The sequence below is a fragment of the Saccostrea cucullata genome, unplaced genomic scaffold, assembly GCF_032062105.1.
Source record: "Saccostrea cucullata isolate Sc308-1 unplaced genomic scaffold, CSIRO_AGI_Scuc_v1 ctg763, whole genome shotgun sequence".
NCBI classification, from domain to species: Eukaryota; Metazoa; Mollusca; class Bivalvia; order Ostreida; family Ostreidae; genus Saccostrea; species Saccostrea cuccullata.
This window is the reverse complement of record NW_026918691.1, coordinates 46,509-63,363: the sequence shown is the minus strand read 5'-3', so window position 1 is coordinate 63,363 and position 16,855 is coordinate 46,509. Positions and strand designations below refer to the sequence as shown.

Sequence of the window (16,855 nt, the reverse complement as noted above, 5' to 3'; positions counted from 1 at the left end):
AAGCTAGTAAGGCGCTCGACCCTTACAAAATATATTATAGTAAATTATAATTTACAGTTGTTAACTATAGGCTAATTTAGCATCGAGGCATTGTTATTATTAATCAAAGTATTTTATAATAGATTTCATGTTAAATTTTATGCTCTCCGATTCATACATTGCATATTAGTATTTCATATTGAATGGAAATATTTACACTTGTACATGTATATATTAATTTAACAAATTTTAAGCTTCAAATCTTTGAGAGAAAAAACAGTTGCGGGAAAATCATGGTCATGAGGGAAAGTTTTTCATCAGATAAATTTTGTTTATCATAATTTCATAAGTTTAATAATGAGAACTTAATGTTAAATTGTTAATTCACAAATCATAAAGCTATGCGGGCATTCTGCACGCCTTATTCTCTAATCTTCTAAAAATGCATTTGTTGAAGTGTAGCATTCTGTAGCGGTCTTTAATTTACCACGTGGATAAGGAGGAATGTGGACACGTAGACAATCTTTAAATACCTTAGGGAAATCCCGAATACGCTGGATGCCAGTAAATGGACCTGTTCGTTATGGAAAGAACACGTTGATAGCTTTTTGGTGAGTATGTAGGTTAATCATACATGTATTTTACCCATGTCATTTTATGCGATAAAATACTTTTTTATTAGTACATGTATATCATGAATATTTTCGGTTTGATGCTTTTGCCTGTTTTAATTTTGTTTTGCATTTGCTTGTACTATACTTACTATTCAGACAAAGAACTCAGAACGGTAATAATATTTATACAGTGTGTGCACTAACAGACAATATTTGATGTGAAGTTAACATTCCAAAATAGGAGGCCATTAAGTAATTCTATTTTTATCGCCAAAACATAGAAAATTGGAAATCCCCGCTGTAAGATAATTGTGTCAATTTTAAATCTATAAATAGATTATTTGATTTTAACCTCGTAGATTTGTTTTCTTTCTGAAAAGCGGACCAAAATCTTCAACTTAATGAAGGAGGCCAGATATAGGAAAAGAAAAATTTTTAATTGGACATTAAAATATTTATTTATCAAAAACTGTGAAAATTAACTTTGTTCCTTTGTTACGTGGCATCGCGCTTCACAAAACATGCAATTTTTTTTTTTTTATAATGCATATTATTATTATTATGTATGCATTATTATATGTATGCATTATTATATTATTATGCATAAATAAGAATTTACTGTCTCTTAATTCTTAAGAAATATCATTAATTAGACATCATATAATACGAGAATAAACAGTTTTTCATACTTCTAAACATTTGACCATCATATATTATGCAGGAAAATTATTTTTAAATTCATGGAGCATACAAACTTGAACTCCGTTCTGTCGAATTTCTTGAGCCCCTTTGGGTCATTTAAAAAAAAAAATGAAGAAGTCTATGACTGAGATCCTGAAGTGATGTCATCACCGGAAAATTATGTACAACTATGTACAAATTATTGTTTATCATATCTAAAACTTGAAAGAATATTCTTTCTATGAAAGTGCGTTAATAGTTTTATATAAACTCACTTTGAAATGAATTTTTTGGCAAAGTGCATTTATTTTGTCCCAGTTTTACTTTGAATTTTTTTTTCGAAATTCACAATTTTTGAAAGTTCATTGTACAATAGCTACCAAATTATGTAGCTCTCACCTGCTTCCATATAGTATAATAGCAAAATCAACTCTAGTAACATGCAGTCCGACTAGAAAATCAAATGAGGTATGGTTACTTATATAATATTTAAAAAAATACAATGAATTGCAGATACGTCCTGCAGATTGAAAATTAGCATGGCATGTGCTGCAAGTTCGAGAAAGAAGAGAGGAAGTAAATCCAAGGGTTTGTTCATTTTAAAAATAATGATAAAACTGAATACAATATAGCTGATATACCGGTATAATCTTATTTTGAAAGAAATGATTAACTAAAATCTTATATGGTAAAAGTTTTCTGTTGACCGGAAAATGAATGATGGAAATCGTTATAGGTGGGTCTGCAACTGCTCCAGATGTTGAAGATATCATTTGCCCCTACCTTGACAAGAATTCCTGGTTTAAACTTGGAATAAACATTGGTTTTGAGTACCACCAGTTGACAAAACTTCAGCAGCGTTATGACAACGATGTGTCGATTTGCTCCAAGCGCATGCTCCAAATATGGCGAGAAACAGCAGTCAAACACACTTTGAAGTTTATTCCTCTTCTCTACAAGAGTTTGCAATCTAGTGGACTTGATAAAATAGCCGAAACTGTACTGGGCCATTTCAGTCAGGGTATGTGTTAATAATGAATTGAGTATTATAAAAATAAATTTATTTTTGATTGGAAAATATGAGCAATTTAAATTACTTTAGCAATTTTAAAATAGTGAACATATTTTCAGAGAAACAAGTGGAAATTTCTGGTCTTAAACACATTGAGTATGCACTATTTGCCCATAAATGTAAACGGGCATCTCCTGTTAAAGAACACACACATAAACAAATTTCAGACATCAATATGAATACAATCCCCCGGTCTCTGTCTTCACATTAATTTAAAAAAAAATAATTATATATTTTTCAAAAGTCACTACATGTGTATTTTAACACATTTCAATTTTTTAAGCTACTATATATGAATATGGAAGAAGACATTTCTAAATTTCGATATGTTGCATGGGTCATGTACATGTATGAAGGTTTGATCTTGTTTTGCAGAAGCCTTGATATATGGTAGACAAATGTAAAAAAAAAAAAATAAACTAAATTGTTCAATCCTAATACTACAGTAAGAATAAAAAAATAGCGGGAATAAATAAAGCGATAGCTGGCTAGCTTAAACACCTTTTCTCTTTTCAGCGCGGAAAGGTGAGGAATTTATAACCATTATATCGCATTTAAACATCGACGGATAAATTTAGTCGGCTTGATGTTTTAAATTGTTTTTGTCATTAAATATTAACAGGCAAATTCTCTAATTTCTTTATTTATTGTTTAAATAGCGCAAAAATAGTTTTAATGCCAGAGAATACATGTAACGATTAATGCATTGATGTCATTCTAAATGTTAAACATGTTTTTGCATTCTGTTTTCTCCCACTATATGAACCTGCAGTCTTCAATGGCGTCCATAGGACTATAGACGCAACTTCTTTTGCTATGAGTACAATTCGTTTTTTACATTTGCTTAGTATATTCTTTACTACACTAAATGTATGCGTTCGGTATGGTAAAAAGTAGAGTTCCGGGGCTAGAATTCATAAGTACTTTAGGATATTTCTTAGTAGTTGGACTCAGCAAATTATTTGAGATATAACCATTTTTCGTACAAGTGCAATTTACAATTATATTATTAAGCACAGCTTCTAGCTATTAGAACTTTTAAATTATTTAAATCACCCTGGCAAAACTAGGAAAATCCAAAACACAAAAACTAAATTGAGGATTCAATATTACCCGAGTATTTTGCAAGAGAAACAAACGGATTATAAATATTACTCTGTTTAAGCCATGCCATCCAAGGGCAAGGTGGGGGCTACAATATGAGGAATATTTTTCATGGGTTAAAGAGGGGGTGTGGCAACGCACTTTGAAAAAATTACGCACTTTGAAAAAAAATTTCAAAGTGCGTTAAAACTGGGACAAAATCAACGCACTTTGAAAATTTTTTTCAAAGTTCGTTAAATTTTGGACACACTCAACGCACTTTGAAAAATTTTTTCAAAGTGCGTTAAGAGTGTACATAAACATGTTTTACCATGGAGGCATTTAACGCATTTTGAAAAAAAAAAATATGAATGAAACAAAAAATTCTAGACTTAGATTTTAGTAATAGAGGGAATCAAATTGTAATAATTATATCTTTTGAAAAACTTTTTTAAAATTTTCATGTACTCATTTAACCTCATTGAGAACAAGGAGAAGATGAGTAGAAGGTCTCTCATCCCAACTCTTTTTTCTTAAACATTGTACATAGCCGTCGGTAGCAAATTGAAAGTTGACCCCACAGGTAAGCATCAATTTATAATGCATACATATATTATGTATATCTTTGCAAAATATTTATGTGCCTACATGTAACCCACCCCCCTTCCTGGTACTAATGCCTATGCCACACCCAAATACATGTATTTACATAACTGGAATGACGTTGAAAACTTTCAATAAATTTAAGTTTACACAAAATGCATGCAAACTGGAAAAAATTAAGTACAGTAAAGCATTTAAACAAAAAAGAATTTTCAAAGTATGAAAAAATCAATATCGCTTACTTTCACATCCTTAAGTGACCTGTTCACAGAAGAGTTATCAAACAGGTTCAATTATTTATCATACCTAAGATTTGCAGGAATATTGACCAATCCATACACAGTTTTTCAAAGTGCGTTAATATGGTCCATATTAACGCACTTTGAAAAGAAATCTTATTTTTTATCAAAGAGCGTTGACTTGGTCCCAATTTAACGCACTTTGAAATTTTTTTTCAAAGTGCCTAATTTTTCAAAGTGCGTTGTAATATCGGGACAAAATCTTTTATGATCCCCTGAAGTACTGCTGTCTAATTAAGACGACTCAACTAGGCGTTTTTGCCCATGAACCTCTAGTTTTCCTCCAATGTCCTTATGTCAGTTATAACGCCATCCACCTTTCCATTTTGTTTTTGTTTCCACATTTATTTAAAGTAATCAACTTCAAATTTCTTACTGCTCTACCTTAAAAGCTGCTATACATGTATAGATCTACAAAATGTACTATCGCATTGAAGAGCTTCATAAACTGGCATCGACAATGCCAAGTCTATGCTAAAGCTACGAATGCAAATCAATGGATGTGCACGAAGTAAACATGTGTTTGTTTTATTCTTATTTTCACATACAAAACATTTTTATTGTACCACAATATTGTACATGTAAATATTTTTTTCTGAGCAAGCAATATGAGTATATCATTAGCACATATTTAAAAACAATTTTAAAAAAGCACATATACTCGTGTATCTGCTTTGGATTAGTTTGTAAGTATACTCATATAATGTACTCGTTTAATAAAAGAGCTACTAATTAAAATAAATCCTTATTTAAACTCATAAGAAATGTCGAGAGCGTTAAAACACATTTGACAATTTATTTAGAAACGGCATCTTATAACCGGGTACATCTTTTTTTTTTTTTTAAATTCCATCAGCTCCCAGTCTTCCTTTGTGTTGGGTTATAGCTACATGTAGCTAGCTTTATTGTGTATTAAAACAAGCTACCTGCATAGATTTCTTAACAACGGCTGTTCCATCATCTTCCCAAGTCAAGAGTTTCTGATCCGCTCCGCTCACATAAACCCTTGACCGAATAGGCTAAGTTTGACGGGGTTTACTGTCACGCCATCTAGTGAGATATACACATTTTGAACTCTAGTGACCTCTGCTATTGGCTAATCGGGGTAAACGAATTCAACAGAGAATTGGAGATAATATTTGAAGTTTGTAATAAATTCGATATAATTCAACTAAAAATCTTAGTCAAACCTTTAACTGGGTTATTTATTAATAATGATAATGACGTTATCCTTGGGACTAAAACTGGCTTGTTTTTCTGTTTACAATATAATTTAACAAACTTCCGCCAGAGTTCGTTTGTACCAAACCAAAGCGGAGACGCAGAGGACTATGGGTAGTATGTATAATTTAAGTTTAAATAAAACAATGATTTTGATTGGTTCATGAAGACTTTCATGAGGCCAATCAGAGAACGCATTTCTAACCCCGTCAAACTTAGCCTATTCGGTCAAGGGTTTATGTGGAGCGGAGTGGATCAGAAACTCTTGACTTGGGAAGATGCTGTCCCAGATAGCATGACTATGTTGGGCCAACGTTGGCGCACAGTTGTTGACTGCGTTGGTCCAACGTTGGCTACCTAACGTTGGCCCAATGCAAGTTTGCTCATCGGCCCTACGTTGGCCCAACATGTTGGCCCAACGTTGGCACAACGTTAGCCTATTTTATAACAGCATTTGGTCAACGTTGGCCCAACATTGGCCCAACGTCAATTACCAGCAGTGATTTTATCAACAATGGCCCAACATTGGCCCAACGTACTTTTTGTGTTGGCCCAACAATGGCCCAACGTTTGTTCACCAACATACCATCGGTGACTCAATGGGGGTCCAGTGTCCGGTACCTGTGTTGGTCAAACAATGGTCCATTATCATTTTACGGATAGTTATTTTTTCAACGTAGGGCCAACAGAGGCCCAACCTATCCTATATAAATAATGATTTCCATTCAAAATTAAGCCATCTTGACAAAATTAATAACTAGCTTATGTTGACAATGAGGCAAAAGAAAAAAGTGATAAACTGTACAATTTATTTGTTAGTTTCTAACAAATTCTGTTAAGTTTGCTTCAATATTATAACAATAATTAAACAAAAACATTGCCAAAGCTTACAGAGTTTAAGAATAAATAATAATACGTCTTGCTTTCACGTTTCTGCCTTAAAATGTATTCAAGATGTCGATTTATACTCCACACTTCCTCTGCATCACTTGCTTCTACGATTGACTGGATTCGGCACACAGTCAAATCTAAAACGTTTAATATAATGAGGGAGTTGAAATTTCAATTTCAAACACAATCTTCTTTCAAACATCATCTAACATCAATTCCAGTACCATCCCTTTGTTCACAAAAACTTTTAAAATCCCATAACTATAGAATATAAAGGAGCTTAAAGTTCACAACACAACTTGGCAATATTTGAATTTCCATTTTTATCAATCCCCCTTTTCAGTAAAATATTGTTTAAAGACACAAATAGTATAATCCAAGAGCATTTGAAACGTCATTCTTTAGTCTTGTTCGGATTGCAATTGTTTTTCACATATTCACTTTTTTCCCATTTTCTTCCTCCTTCTTCATTGTCATCAATGAACCAGTATGAAGTTCTATATCTGCGGCAAATTAATGCACACTGACACAGCACATTTCCCCGTCTAAGAACAATATATAGCTGTTAAGAAAAGTGAATATATTAATATCTTTCAAAATTGATGAAATATTTATTTTTTTGATTAACTCATGATGCATTTAACCCTGTTTAAATACAAAAGAATTTACCATTAAACACACCTTACCATATATACTGAAAGTTTCTTATCTATTTCATTTCTCGTCATGATATACAATGTAAGATATCATGTCTTTCATATAAACTAAATCATTTTATAAAAGAAGTAGATATAGTTTTCAAATATAATAATACTTTACTTACATTTCTTTTAGGACTTCGCCGTTAGCCGTTGTGTGCACCAATTTTTTAAAATCCCAACCTTACTGTAACTTCCTCTGCATTTTGAGTTTATCAGCCAGCTGTGGGTAATTAAACTTGACAGCTCTCCACATATTTTGGTGGTTTAAATCTGCTGCGACTCTTTCAGTTTTAGCGACTCGCCTAACTTTTGTTTGAATGCAATTATAAAGCTGGCTGGGTTATCTTGATTTATGCGTCATTCACATCCCGTCCCTGGGAACTTTTAGTTTCCATATTATGCTAACTTTTATTCGGTCGTTTATATATTACCAGGTAAACTAATGTAAGAAAAACTTTTATTTAGTCTCCTTTTATAATGACTTTTCGTTAATTGTATACGAGAGAAACAAATCTTACAATTACACTCAAAGTTTAAGGTTAATTAAGATTTCAAAATTTATAAACAGACACTATATAGAGAAGATTTTTTGAGAAGTGGATACTAATAACAGGAAAGTATAATTGTCTTGTCATCAATAAACCATAGTGAGTTTAGTCTCATTGCTATGGTAGAAATTAATGATCTTTTCATAAAAGCCTAGTGTATAACAAACACTGGGCCAACATTGGGCCAACGTAATGCTCCCAACTCATGCACATCATCCTTTAGTTAGCAATCTAACTGTTGGCCCAACGTTGGCCCAATGTACTTATTCTAACTATAAAAGAACACTTAAAACAAACACTCAAGCTTACATTGGGCCAACGTTGGGCCAACATACTGCTACCAGATTAAGCTGACAGTTTGGTTAAGGTTGCATTACAAACGTTGGGCCAACAGTGGGCCAACATTGAACCCCAACTTCATTAGAAAAATATAACGAAACGAAATTAGTTGATGTTGGACCAACGTTGGGCCAACGTAAGAAACCCAACATGGTTGGGTACTCAAGAGGTTATTCACATGTTAACGTTGGTCCAACGTTGGCCCAACATTGTCTTCCCAACGCCAACTAAATACCAACCGTACAACCTTTAGCCAACGTTGGCCCAACGTAGTCATGCTGTCTGGGGTTCCATTAGTTATGCATACAATGATATCTACGTTTAATTACAATATTTCAACTATTTTATTTAGATTTGATTTTTTTTTCTTATACAGATGTGAATATATACATGTAAACTTACCCCCCCCCCCCCGGTATAAAAATTAATGTCTTCCTTTGTTTGTCGACTGGAATTAACGTCACAGCTATGACGTGGTTTAGGCATATTTCTGCAACAGCTGCGACATCAATTCTCGTACTAAAACAAATAAAAAAAACCATTCTATTGTTCAAATATATGAATTCTTGCGAAGAAATGATAGATTCTATTTTTAAAGAATGCAAAATTCTGCTTAATGAGAGTGCCAAGGTTATTTGGAAGCAACCAGTATAAGTTAAAAATATGAAGATGTTGGAATGGTAAATCACTGTGCAGAACATTTTGGGGGAAAAATGATGATAACCAACGGTAATTAAGTTCAAACGTCCATTGAAATACTACTTATTGACCCCTGAAAACATAAGCAGTAGGACTAAGTGCCTTGGAGGAGTAAGCATCCCTTGTTGACTGGTCACAACTGAGGTGTGCTTCTTGTCATAATGGGGAAAATGGAACAACTCGTCGGAACTTTAGGTCATTGTATTGACGTAAAAAACGAGACTTCATATTCTTGTTTCGTTTTAGAAACCGTTCGTATGAAGAGCATGCTCTTGCGTATCAAATAAATTGAGGAACATATACCTCATATGCAGGTTAACTTTAAAGAAGATGGGCGTATAAGGCGAGCAGAATGCCTATAGCGCGACTGATAAGAAGGGGAAAAAAATTAATCTCAATTATATCCAAATTTTATGTCATATCTCATCTAATATTAAAGTATACTTTATGTAAAATCTCTACAATTTACAAAAATCTTACAAGGACTGAAAATATTTGCCTATGAAAAAGCTTACACACACTAAAAAGAACAAAAACGATCATTTTCTCATACTTAAACAAAATTTTTCAATGTGGGTGGGTCTTATCTCCAATTTTTTGAAAGATGATCCTAAAAGCGTGCAATAAAATACACATTTTTTGGCTTTCAAAAACATGGAGAGAAGACCCACTTTACCTTAAAAGTACACTTTTATGGCACAACATTAGCATCTTTTCGAGAAATACTTCCAAGTCCATTAAGTCGCGGGTCATATCACAAACATGATTTAAATTCCTTAACCCCCCGTTCACACAGAGCTGCGACTCTACGGCGATCATCCCGATCAAGCTACGATCTGAAAATTTTTTGGATCGGGGCAGATCGCAGCCGATCGGCGTCAAAATAGACCAATTTGGCAAATTATGGTCTTCGTTACGACCTTACTACGATGTCCCTACGTCAAACGCGCTGCTAACAAGCTTCTACTACGATGTTACGCAGACCGTTGCCGACAAGCAGCCGTGTTTAGTGCGTTTACGCTACGTTGCTATTACGACATTGAAGACCATACTACGACGCTACACAGACCTAGATGACTGTACCGCGATGTCGCTACGGTGGTGCCGATCATATTACGATTGCATTACGCTTCTAGTACGATTTTGGTGATGATGTAAATATATCTTGAAACTGCAGATTTTTGTAGTACAATTTTAGCGATGATTCATATTTTGCGACCGCAGTTTTTTTTCTCCGGCCTTTACCACATGGTTTAGGGCATTTTCAATTATTATAACTGTAACAAGATGTGAAAATGCTCAATTGTAAATGATCATCAAGTAAAGAGTCACACTTTACATGTAGTTAACAGATGATGATTGGTCAAATATCAGCGGTATAAGAACAAACTCTTGTCTGATAGGTCGTGATATGATCGGTGTAGGGTCATTGTAGGTCTTCGTAGGATCTTCAGGCACGTAGAGAGATCGTAGTGAGAACGTAGTACGAACGTAGAGGGAGCGTTGTATGAGCGTGCTTGGTAAGTTCCTACGCTCTCACGGCGCTTTCACTACGATCATGAAGATCTCTCTACGATGCTTCCACGCTGCTTGTACGATTACGGCGCTTCTACTACGCCCTTTTTACGACTTCACCCCGATTCTTGTTGGCCACGATCCCGCTACGCTTGTTTTGAACATGTTCAAAATAAGCGTGGTGAGAGCGTAGAGCTCTCCGATCATGAAGACTCCTCTGCGATCACACTACGCTTCTGACGACCCCACGACGTTCCTCCTGCGATTTGTCACGATCGGCCACGCTTTTGACCACACTTTGATCGTAGTAGAAGCGGCGTGTATGTGTGAACAATCAACATGAGCGGTGTAGTATAGCGGTTAACGCATTAGCCTCAAAGCAGTATGATATTGATACGTCAGATTTTTATTGCTAGGGTTCGAATCCCACGAATACCATCTAATAATTTTATGAAAGACATTTTTTACGAGATTTTTTTCACTCTTAAAAAAGTTTTTTTTTCTCATAATTTCAAAAATTTCAATAATTATAAGTTAATTTAAATAATCAATTCACATATTTAATATGATTTCTTAATTTCTGACACTATAGGCATTCTGCCCGCCTTGTTCGCCAATCTTCTTTGACTGTTCATTTAAACAATAAAATGTTTTCTTGGGTTGTTAGTACGGGAATGAATGAAGCAGCTGTTGCAGAAAAAAATACATGTAATTTTTTCTGCAATAGCTGAGATCTGTTTAAATAATTATTTAAAATAGGATTAAAAAGATTAATTATAGTATTAATGATGCGAACGTCCTTGTACGTTTTATTGATGGAACAGCCACTGATCAAGAAATCTGTACAGATGACATGCCTATTGAGTTCATGTACTGATTAATGCAATGGGTTTCCTTAAGAAATAAAGGAGAAAATATTCAGTGGATGTAAATATATTCTTGTGTCATCAATTTTTAAGATTACCAGTCCTCCAAACAGCCAGAGGTTTGGGAGAGTTTGATTCAGGACTTAAATCAAATTTCATTTTCGGATACAGATGAAGACGATGTAGAAGGTTTGTTAGTACATACAGAAATCATTTTATCCTTGAAAAATATATATGTACTGTGTACTTATTTACAGCTTATTGATCTTGTTTATAGACAGTTCCAAGTCTACAACGATTGTTCTTCAGAACTGCTCAGGGATAGCTATCGGTGATAACTGTGTAGTCACAATTTCGCAGGCTAAACAGGAGTTGGAGAGAAATAAAGGTAAATCAGAGAAATTATACATTAACAATATATTACACTTGCTTTCTTTGCATGAATTCTTATCCATTCCTCTCAACATAAGTTAAAATAAGACTAATGCGTTCATCAATTTTTTTTTTCATGTTACAGGAGATCTACAAAAAAGAAATACAATTTTAGCAGGTATGTTAACAAGCATTTTAAATCCTAATGGCAGCGAGGAACCAAAGGAGATGTGTCTTCAAAAACTTGAATCGGCATTTACTAAACTCTATGGTACACGAAAAAATGAAAAGAAAACGTTTTATGAAATATCAGGCATGAAAATGAAGAAATTTTTGCAAAATAATTCTGAAAAATTTGATGTAAAACCGGACAAAAGAATTGGGGCATGTTATGTTTCATGTGTACCGTCATCTGACAGATGTGAAGGCATTTTTGACCCAGCATTGTTGCCTATAATCAGAGGCTTCAGAAGTCCAGGTTCCATAAGTAGTACTTGTTCATCTGAAAGAACCGATTATGATTCTCTGTCTGTTGAAAGTTATGAAACTGATCAAGACTGGACGGTAGTTAATCACAAACGTCATCCTCGAACACAAAAAATGGAGAAAGAAAGGAACAAGGTTAAAACTTTTCAAACAACATTAGGTACATCTTCTACAAAAGAGACGTATGCCTCGGTGACTAGTGGAAAACGGAATTGTCTGTATACCTCAGAATCTTCCTCTTTTGAGAAGCGGAAGTCACTCGAATGTTCGACCAAAGTAGAAGATTTTTTGAAGTATGTTCACAATTTTAAAAGAGGGAATTTCATTTTATTCACTGCTAGGCAAACAAGAGTAAGATACCTTGAAGCATTAGCAATGGTTCCATGGATAAGCGTTTTTGACTTCGATGAAAGAAGCAGAACAGATGGTTTGTTATCAATGCTGGAAGACAAAATAAAAGGTCGAAGGTCACTGTACATATGCACATGGAAGGATCCTCCTCTTCTTTCCCATCATGGTACACAGTGGTGCATGATTAAAGGATCGTCACAAGAAGCAGATAGCAAAACACCGGTCGAAGAAAAGAAATGGATTCAATTCATTCGCGAATCCTTTGAAAGACATTTGGTAGAAATTGCAAATTTCTGTGATGGGTATACAAGCCTTAAACTTGTATTTCTATGGCCTGAGGATGGAGCGGACGTCCGATTCATGCACAGAGCATTGATGAAAGTAGAAGAAATAATAGATCCTCAGATTATTATTTGCGACCCATTGCGATGCAAAACACCACAAGAAGAATCATTTGCGAATATTATGAAACCTAATTTCATAATGAGTAGCAATGTGCAAGATTTGTGCAAATGCATAACCGAGGTACTTGGGGAACGTTTTTCTGTACGAGATTTTACTTACATGCTTCCAACCTCGGATAACTCGAATCTTCCGTCAATTGATGAACCGTCCGCCGCGGAATTGAGAGAAGATTTGGAAGTTTTATATTTGAAAAATCCTTATCGGAAAGGAAACGAAGGAGACTACACTCCGGAAGAACTTGAAAAGGAGGGAGACATATTTTTTCAAGGTGGAAATATACCTTGGTTTGTATTTTATGAAGCTGGAGCAGGTCATTTCGACGCAGAGAGAGATTTGACGAGAATAATAGCAACAAATATAAAGTCGTCCTTTATCGATCCTTTTAAGTCTGGTAAAATAACCATTTTCCATGCGCCAGGATCGGGAGGAACAACGCTTGGACAAAGAATTCTATGGGAGTTGAAAGCTTTCACTCCGTGTGTCCAGGTAAAGATGAACACAAGAGGTACAGTCCAATCTCTTCTCCAGAAAATCGAAACTCTTTTTGAGAAGACGAATTTACCTATAATTCTACTAGTCGATGGTGAGGACCAACAGCGGATGAGTCACTTATACAAACTCGCAGATCGTTTAATTATTATACTGGTACACGTAAGGAGAAGAGCAAGAGAGGTTGATAATTTGATTCTGAAGGAAAATGAATACTTGCTACCGGGTAATGTATCTTTTGCTGAAGCCAGTAAGTTGGGAACAAAGTTTTCAAGCCGTTGTGATACCCCCCAAAAGAAAGATCAAATTGATGAACTTGTAAGAGATATTAAAAGTGGGTCAAAAAGTCATCTTATGTACGAGTTTGGAATGACAGCTTATCATGAAAAGTTTAAGGGTATACGGTCATTTGTGAAAGGGTATCTCCTGCTTGAAGAGAATACTTCAAAAGAATTTAATCCATCACAAAAAATCTTGGGAATTCTGTCGCTTGTATATTATTATGGTCAAACATCGATTCCGTGCCAATTTTTTGCCTCATTACTCGGATGGCAAGAGAATTACGATGTTTCCTTTGAGGATTTTCCATATTTAGTACGTCACTTCATCGTACCCAGTCAAAATGATAGTAGGGAAAATAGCATCAGAATTTCACACTACCTGATCGCCAAGGAAATTCTCGAACAGTTATTAACTTATGGGAAAAGTGCAAAAGATCCTTCAATGTCATCAGAACTTTCTCAATGTGCAAAAGCTCATTTGTATGACTTTGTGGTGATGTTTTTAAGTGAAATTAAGAAAAGAAAGTCCAAAAGTCATGCTAATTCCAGCATCATTGCAGACATACTTGCCAAAACTATTATTTTCAGAGACAATTTAGATGTTGCAGATAATGAATTTAGCACAAGGCGGAAACTCTCTAAACTTTTAAACGATATTGACTGTAAACCACCATACTCGGAAAGAGTAAATATTATTAAGAGATTAACAGAGATATTTCCAGATGACGCAAATTTCCATGCACATTTAGGAAGAATCATATCGATCTGTCGCCCGGAGGACGAAGAAGATGCAGAAAACTGTTTTGAAAACGCGGTCAGCTTATTGAAAAAATCCACCAAAGGAAAGAATGGTTCTGAGTTAGATGAGGGAACAAAACACACATTAAGGCATGTCTATCACATGTATGGAATGTTCTATTTGCAGCGAATCTCTAAATATACTGGCAGACTTCATGGTCAAAAGCGTACGACGATGAATGAACGAATTTTTAAGGAACGAAAGACTCTTCTGCTGCATTATGCAAAACAGGCGTGCTATTTTTTCAAAGAGACACGGGATCTCACGATACTCGGATGCGAAGAAGCCCATGGATATGTTGGAGAAATATCAACACGTCTAAAAATATGTGAAATAGTGCACAGGTATATGCCATATAAAGACATTTCAGATTACCTGAAAGCAACTCCCGATTCCGAAGTGTCGGCTTTTGTGACGGAGAGTATAACAGCCATTTTAGAGCTGTTTATGCAATGCCTTGGCTCTGTAGATCTTGATGACCTTCCAAGTGACTTCTTTCAGAATATTCATTGGTATAACGCTCTATTTAAAGACAAGGCCAAAGACTTGCAGAAACTTGAAGTCGTTGAGAATATCCATACAAGACGAGTAAAGGCAGCTCTTATCAAATTAAAATATGGGAGGGAAGAAAATCTTGGAACTCTTGAATCAATATCATCAAAACAAGACATTTGTGAAATAGTTCGACTTTGCGAAATGAATTTTAAGGATTTGGATCGAGGAGGCATAACATTGTCAAAGGGTGCAATAGATCTAGAACATAAAGATTGGTTGAATGCAATACGTACGAACGCCTTCTCTAACATTTATTCTGTTGAGGATGTAATACTGCGCATGCGCAGATGGTATGCTTTAATGACAAGTCCCAATTCGACTTTCTACCTCTTTATATATCTCACTGTACTTGGTATTGGAGGTATTGATGGTGTAGCTCCAAATGCAGAACTTTTAAGAGAAGCTTCTCAATTGCAAGAAAAATTGAAAAAACTTAGCAAATCTTTGTCAAAACCAAGGAAACCCAAGGAGTGGTTTGGAAAAGGTCCAGGGGTGAAAGCTATTATTCCTGCACGTAAGGTACACAAGTCAGAAAATGGACTTGTTCTAGCAGGAGAATCTTCAACTACTCATTTAGCGATTTTCAAAGGCACCATTTGCAGACCTAATACTAAAAGACAAACGGGATACATCCAGATGGATATAGGGGATAATGTCTTTCCAATCAAAGTTTTCTTTATTCCCGTAAGAACGGGGGAGCAGTTGGTTGGCAATCGATATGCTGGTGAACGAGTTGAATTTGTGTTAGCTTTCACATTTGCAGACGGATATGAAGCGTACAATGTTGCAAGGCTGAAGAAGTACGAATGTAATCAATGCAAGAAAAAAGTAGAGATAACAAGTGACAGATGCTTTGTGAAATGCTCTTGTGGAAAACCGGTCAATAAAATGGACTAAAAGTATTATATCTTTTAAGTTGATGCCAACATTTTGTTTTTGGTATCTATATAGACCAATAATACCCCAAGGAGCAGATTTCAGATGTGGCATAGTTGTTATTGGCTGCTATCGATATTGATCTCAGACAGATCTCACAAACTAGCTCAACAGTCCATACCATATCAAAAGTGATTCTTATTTTAACATTCAATTATATATCATTTTTTAGGAAGTTTTCCTATTATATCACAAATATAATATTTTTATCCATATACCCTGAAAAACTGTTGAATTACGGCGGATACGTTATTAACAGTTCCGCAAAAATTAAAATGTCGACCCGGACAACGTCTGCGATTTGTTCATTTGATTTCAGAGGAATGAAATAACTTATTTGAGGAGAAAAATTCCTTAAATACAACAAAGGATATCAACACAAGTGTCAGCATACTGAAAACATTCTGTCATGAAACAGAACGGGATTTCGGAATTATACTTAACGTACTTGCATGTGCACAAATTGTGTGAAATAACACTCCAGGGCTTTCCTGTCACCTTGGGGTAAAAATATTCTGGTATGCTGCCCTTGAAGCCATGTAATATGTGAATATTGTATCTTTATTGATTTAAGTAAACTACATTGAAATATTACATTGAAAAATTTAACCTATTTTTTTTTTACTTGAAATGGAAACGGGTACAGGTAACATTTTATCAATATCATATTTTCACAAAAAAAATTTAGAAGATTTTATGTTAAGAATCCGCGATTATCTTTTTGATTGATTGATTTATTTTTTATATGTATTTCCTTACTTCAGTCTGCAGGGAAGAAGACATTAGCACATCACATATATACATATAGTCGTAAAAGTAGTTAAACATATTTCATTCTATCTTCTGATCAATGTAGCGGGAAGAAATGACAGCTTTGTAAAAGTTTGCTCTTTCTTCTTTTGTAAATTGAAATATTTTAGCTTTTAAATGCTTCCATTCTATAAGAAGAAATTTGACCAAAAAATTTTCAGTAATAAGACTTAGTGATTTTTCCCCTTACAAATTGGTCA

The 16,855-nt window shown here is 34.7% G+C and overlaps 1 protein-coding gene and 1 long non-coding RNA gene across 2 annotated transcripts; one reads left to right on the top strand and one right to left on the bottom strand.

Annotated features, from left to right (window-relative positions):
* The first annotated feature begins 502 nt into the window (after nucleotides 1–502).
* On the top strand, nucleotides 503–16,571 carry LOC134269747 (uncharacterized). Its single transcript, XM_062751954.1, has 6 exons — nucleotides 503–590; nucleotides 1,801–1,862; nucleotides 2,011–2,295; nucleotides 11,205–11,300; nucleotides 11,389–11,499; nucleotides 11,629–16,571. The coding sequence occupies exons 2-6, from the start codon at nucleotides 1,814–1,816 to the stop codon at nucleotides 15,804–15,806; spliced, it is 4,719 nt and encodes a 1,572-aa protein (XP_062607938.1). The 5' UTR covers nucleotides 503–590; nucleotides 1,801–1,813; the 3' UTR covers nucleotides 15,807–16,571.
* Nucleotides 6,348–7,398, bottom strand: LOC134269757 (uncharacterized). The gene is made up of 2 exons (XR_009992632.1): nucleotides 7,267–7,398; nucleotides 6,348–7,005 (listed from the first exon to the last, which is right to left on the bottom strand). It is a non-coding gene; the product is annotated as an uncharacterized LOC134269757 (long non-coding RNA).
* Nucleotides 16,572–16,855: the final 284 nt, after the last annotated feature.